The sequence below is a fragment of the Fukomys damarensis genome, unplaced genomic scaffold (assembly GCF_012274545.1).
Source record: "Fukomys damarensis isolate Sample0158 unplaced genomic scaffold, DMR_v1.0_HiC HiC_scaffold_16, whole genome shotgun sequence".
Taxonomy (NCBI): domain Eukaryota; kingdom Metazoa; phylum Chordata; class Mammalia; order Rodentia; family Bathyergidae; genus Fukomys; species Fukomys damarensis.
The window spans coordinates 71,454,858-71,459,837 of NW_022900928.1; the positions used below are offsets into that span (position 1 = coordinate 71,454,858).

The 4,980-nt window shown below is 36.1% G+C and overlaps 1 protein-coding gene across 1 annotated transcript; it reads right to left on the reverse strand.

The window, feature by feature from the left end:
• Positions 1-3,703: 3,703 nt before the first annotated feature.
• LOC104858018 (putative olfactory receptor 10D4) lies at positions 3,704-4,648 on the reverse strand. The gene has a single exon (XM_010618099.2). The coding sequence runs from the start codon at positions 4,637-4,639 to the stop codon at positions 3,704-3,706; it is 936 nt and encodes a 311-aa protein (XP_010616401.1). The 5' UTR covers positions 4,640-4,648.
• Positions 4,649-4,980: the final 332 nt, after the last annotated feature.

Genomic DNA, 4,980 nt, shown 5'->3' on the forward strand with positions numbered 1-4,980 from the left:
TTTTTTTTTTTTTTTTTTTTTGGCTACAAAGGAAGTTACTGGAATGATTTGTAAAAATCTAAAGAATGTAAATGAGATAAAACGTGTCAATGCTCATTTTCTGATTCCATGATTATGTTATAAGCATGTAAGAGTTGTCTTTATTATTATTATTATTATTATTATTATTTATTTATTTATTGGTACTGGGGATTGAACTTGGGTCCTTGCCTTGCAAGGCAGGCGGCAGAAGAGTTGTCCTTTTGAGAAGCACATTTTAAGTAAAATATGTCAGGCAAAGGAGTGTAGGTCAGTCACTCATACCTACCACTTATTCCGATTCAGAAATAAGTGTATTCACACACACACTCACACAAATATAGGAGAAGAGGGAAGAATAAAGCACATACAGCAATGACATTTTAGGGAACAAGCAAATATTACACATGGGTTCTTAGTATAACTTTGTCAACTTTCCCTAAGTCTAAATTAGATCTAAAATCTTTTCCTTGTGATGGTAGGGGTTGAATCTAGGGCCTCATGTATATGAGGCAAGTGCTGCACTATTGAGTTACACACTTGCCATTTTTATTTCACTCACTTAGTTGCTCCAGCTCAACTCAGACTCGTGATCATCTCAGTGACCCCACTCAGCAGAAATCTGTACCAGTCAATGTGATGAAGTTTCTGAAAATGTTTCTTCGAAACAGAAAAACTAGAAATTCTTTTTTATTAGACAGTTTTACATGTAAAAATGTTCAACTCCATTTTATATTAACATAAATGAAATCTCTGATTTAATGAAGTTTCTCTTTTACAACAAAATGAGAAGTTTTTCCAAAGGTATTTTTCTGGTTACAATAATTTGGGTGGAAGTTAACCAAAGTAATACAGCACCACGGTCATCCATAATTATCTCAGTATTTTAAATTTCTAAAGCAGAAAGAAAATTGCCGATCAGAAGACCTATTCCAGAAAGAGTAACTACCTTACTGCTTGTACAACAAGTTACAGATTCTACTTTTGCTGCTGCCATTACTGAAAAAAATTCAGTAGTTCAGGTTCTCAGCCTGTAAACTTGACCTTTCTGTGAAAATCTTTTGAGGGACCCTATTGAGAGGAAAGATAAAAACTGGATGACACGAATTACATTTTAATGCTCACCAGAATAAAACCATTAGGAAAAACCTCAAAGAGATTTTCTAAGCCATTAAAACTACTCTACTAATGTTTTACTAAATTTTAGTATTACCAGCTGTTTATAGTGAAAATGGCAAAAGATTAAAACAAAAGTGCACTGGGTGTGTTTAAAGGATCAAATGGGCAGCTGTGAGACTTGAGCCTATTTTAGCATTCCTCCCCACAAAGGGAAGTGTAGAAAGGAAAACATGAGTGTTTAAGACAGTAGCGCCTGTGCTTGTTTATTGATCAGCAGAATATTTAAAATTATAGCAACCTGACTGTAACAGTTAATGAATTTTTTGACGTTTATGTTAAAAACAGAGGGAGAAATGACATTATGTTTTATTCTTTAACATGTGGCATATTTAATATTCTAATCCAGTTGTTGCTTATCTAAAATTAGTGTTAATGCTACTAAAGTCTCTTGAAGGTGGATTAGTGTTTTTTATTTCTGACAAGAGTAACTAGCTAACAGCTTGTGAAATACAATCAGAGTGTCTCACTTTAGAGAGTCTTACATTGCATGTCCCACTGCCTTAATTACTGGCACATACAAGCATGTCACTGGAAACCTCTTAATACTTTGTGATACTGTGCTCTAGAATCCCATGCTTTGTAGTTAATACATGGAGAAATGATTTTTAGTCACCTGTGATAATAGGAACTGAAGGTAAAAGTAAGGCAATAATCATTCCATTATGAAATACTATTCTCTTTTATTTCTAAAATATGCAATCCATCCTTCCTTCTTCCCTCTCTTGCTTCTTTTATTTCTTCTTTCCTCCCTTTCTTTCTCTCCCTCCTCTTTCCTCTTCAGTATTCAGTCTCTGCCACTTTTCTAAAAGGACTTAATGTGGCTTACAAGAAAAGCCATAAACAACAAACAAGTAAAATATAAAAAGAAAGAGAAAACAAAATCAGGAAAATAAGGAGAATATATTCATTACAACCTTCAGCATAGTTTCTGGGCATTAAACTTATCTATCTTTCCACAGAATTATGGAACACAGAGGTAAAGAAGCAAAAAAAAATACTAATTTTATCATGAGAAGAGAAGAAACACTATCTTATGTTGAGATAAGTTTATTACTGCTACACGATTTTACACAAAGTTGAACATGGAAATTGTTTATAAACAAAGTTGCTGGGGTTGTGGGGAGAAAGGAAACCTTCTCCACTGTTGGTGGGAGTGCAGACTGGTGTAACCACTGTGGAAATCAATATGGAGATACCTAAGAGAACTAGGTTTAGAGGTTCCATTTGGCCCAGCTATTCCTCTGCTGGGTATCTTTCCAAAAGAATTAAAAGAATAATATCACAGTGATGTATGTGCACCTATGTTTATAGCGGCACAGTTTGTAATAGCTAAAACTGGAAACAGCCCTTTTGCCCATCAGTTGGAGACTGGATAAAGAAGATGTGGTTTTTCTATAAAATGGAATACTACTCAGCCACAGAGAATGAGAATTAAATTAATTCATAGGAAAATGGATACATATTGAGCATATACTCCTAAGTGAAATAAATAAGTCACACATGTGTAAATACCAAATAGTTTCTCTGGTGTGAACAAATTATAATAGTACATAAGATCCTAATGATATAATTGACAATGTGAAATAGTCAGAAAAGGGATAAAGGTGTAGGGGAAATGGAAAGGGTAGGGGAAAGTTAATAAGGGAAAAGGAAAAAAATAAGAAATGAAAAAATGGAAATAAAGTAGTGTTTGTAAACAGGGAAGGGAAGAGGGGGTGAAGGGAGGACAGGCGTATGGGTAAAAAATGAGAACCAAGACCTGTCATGTAAAGGCACAAGATCCCAGTGATGAAGGTAACTACTGTATACCTAAAATGTACCAATAAACTAAATGAGAAAAAAAATAATTGATATTCCCTGTATTTGGAATGGAACATGTACAAAACACTTAAATTTAATGATTTCTTGGCAAATTTTATGTAGCTTATACTGATTCTTTTGTATTTAATGAGAAATGATCTAGGTTCATAGATGGCTAGGGCTCTAAAACAGCAAGAAAAATATCTAGATCCCACAAAAATCTGTACTAAAAAAATCTTAATGTCACACAGATTGCATACTTATGAGAACTCACCTTAAACACTAGTTTGAGTTTTGAAGACAATTGGTACACATTTGTGCTTACAATGAACCAAAAGAAAAGATACGCAATTCTAATACATAATATTAAGCTACTCTTTCTTGACTTATTTCTTTCTCACTTCCATATCTGTGAACTCACACATATATATCATTAACAAGATAGTAAAGAATACATGTCTTTTCTTAACTCTTTTAAAGAATTAACAGACTGAGAATTGTTTTGGGAGATAGTGTTGCTGGGACATAATACACAACATTAGAATCAGTGTACTGTCTGCAAAGCAGTGGTTTTGGATGTACAGGGAAATAGCAAAACACACATATTTGAAAACACTGCAATTAAGTGGCAGATTAATTGAAAAGCTGCAGATGAGGACTTGTCCTAAAAATAGGAAATCAAATATGTCTGAAGTCTTAGATAATCTCATTTACTTCCCAAAGGAGGGATTGTGTTGAGAAATATATTTCTCAGGGCTGATTTTACATCCTTATTCCTCAGGCTGTAGATCAGTGGGTTCAGCATGGAAGTTACAAGGTTATTCAGCATCTGAATTACAGCACCAAGCAAGGGACTGGGGTTGGGCTGCAGATAGATGATGATGACTGGCCCATAAGCACAAAGGATTGCAGTCAGGTGGGAGCTGCAGGTGGAGAATGCTCGTTGCCTGCCCTCTGTGGAGCGGATTTTTGATATGGAGATTCCAATGCGTGTGTAGGAAACAAGGATGAGAAACAAGCAAGTGAGAGACACAAGGCCAACGTTTGTAAAACTTACCCTCTGAGCTAGAGAGGTATCCTCACAAGCTAGAGGCAACACTGCAGGTATATCACAGAAGTAGTAGCCCACCTGGTTGGAGCCACAGTAGGGTAATTTGAAGGTGAGGGAGGTTAGGATAATGGCATGGACACAGCCACTCATCCAGGTTCCTGTGGCCAAGACAAAGCACACCCTGTGGTTCATGACGACCATGTATCTCAGTGGATAACATATAGCAACAAAGCAGTCATAGGCCATCACTGTGTATAGAAAAGTCTCAGTGCAGCCCAGGAAATGGTAGAAGAAGAGCTGAGTAGCACAGCCCTGAAAAGAGATGACTTGACTCTGCCCAGGAAGGTATGACAACATCTTGGGGACAGTAGTTGAAGAGAAACCCAGGTCAAAGATGAACAGGTTTCCCAAGAAATAATACATGGGAGTGTGAAGCCGGGAGGAGGACAAGATAGCAGTAAGAATGAGCACATTTCCCAGGAGGGTGCATGAATACAATGATGAGAACAGGAAGAAAAGGGCAGTCTCTAGGCCTTCTGTCTGAGGGATGCCCAGCAGGATGAATTCAGTCACCACAGTGTGATTTCTCATTTTTGTGGAAGGATCAACTCTTGGGTGTCTATGAAACAAAATTTGTGGCAAATTTTAACATGTAGGTAAAGTAACTGTGTTTACATCAGTGGAATGGTAAGAAAGAATAGGATTTATATGTTGCAAGGCATTTCTTCCTAAAGGAAATGTTTTGATCTTCCCAATTCTCACTAGATCTGACATTTTTCTGCAGTTTAGTTTCTCATGTCACATAGTCCTTATTAACAGTCTTACCCAGATATTTTATATATCCATTTACCCAACTTTTCTTCTTCATACACATCAGTAAATTGCACAAATTATATGTGCTTTTTTGTGATTCTAAAGCCAAAAATATCCAG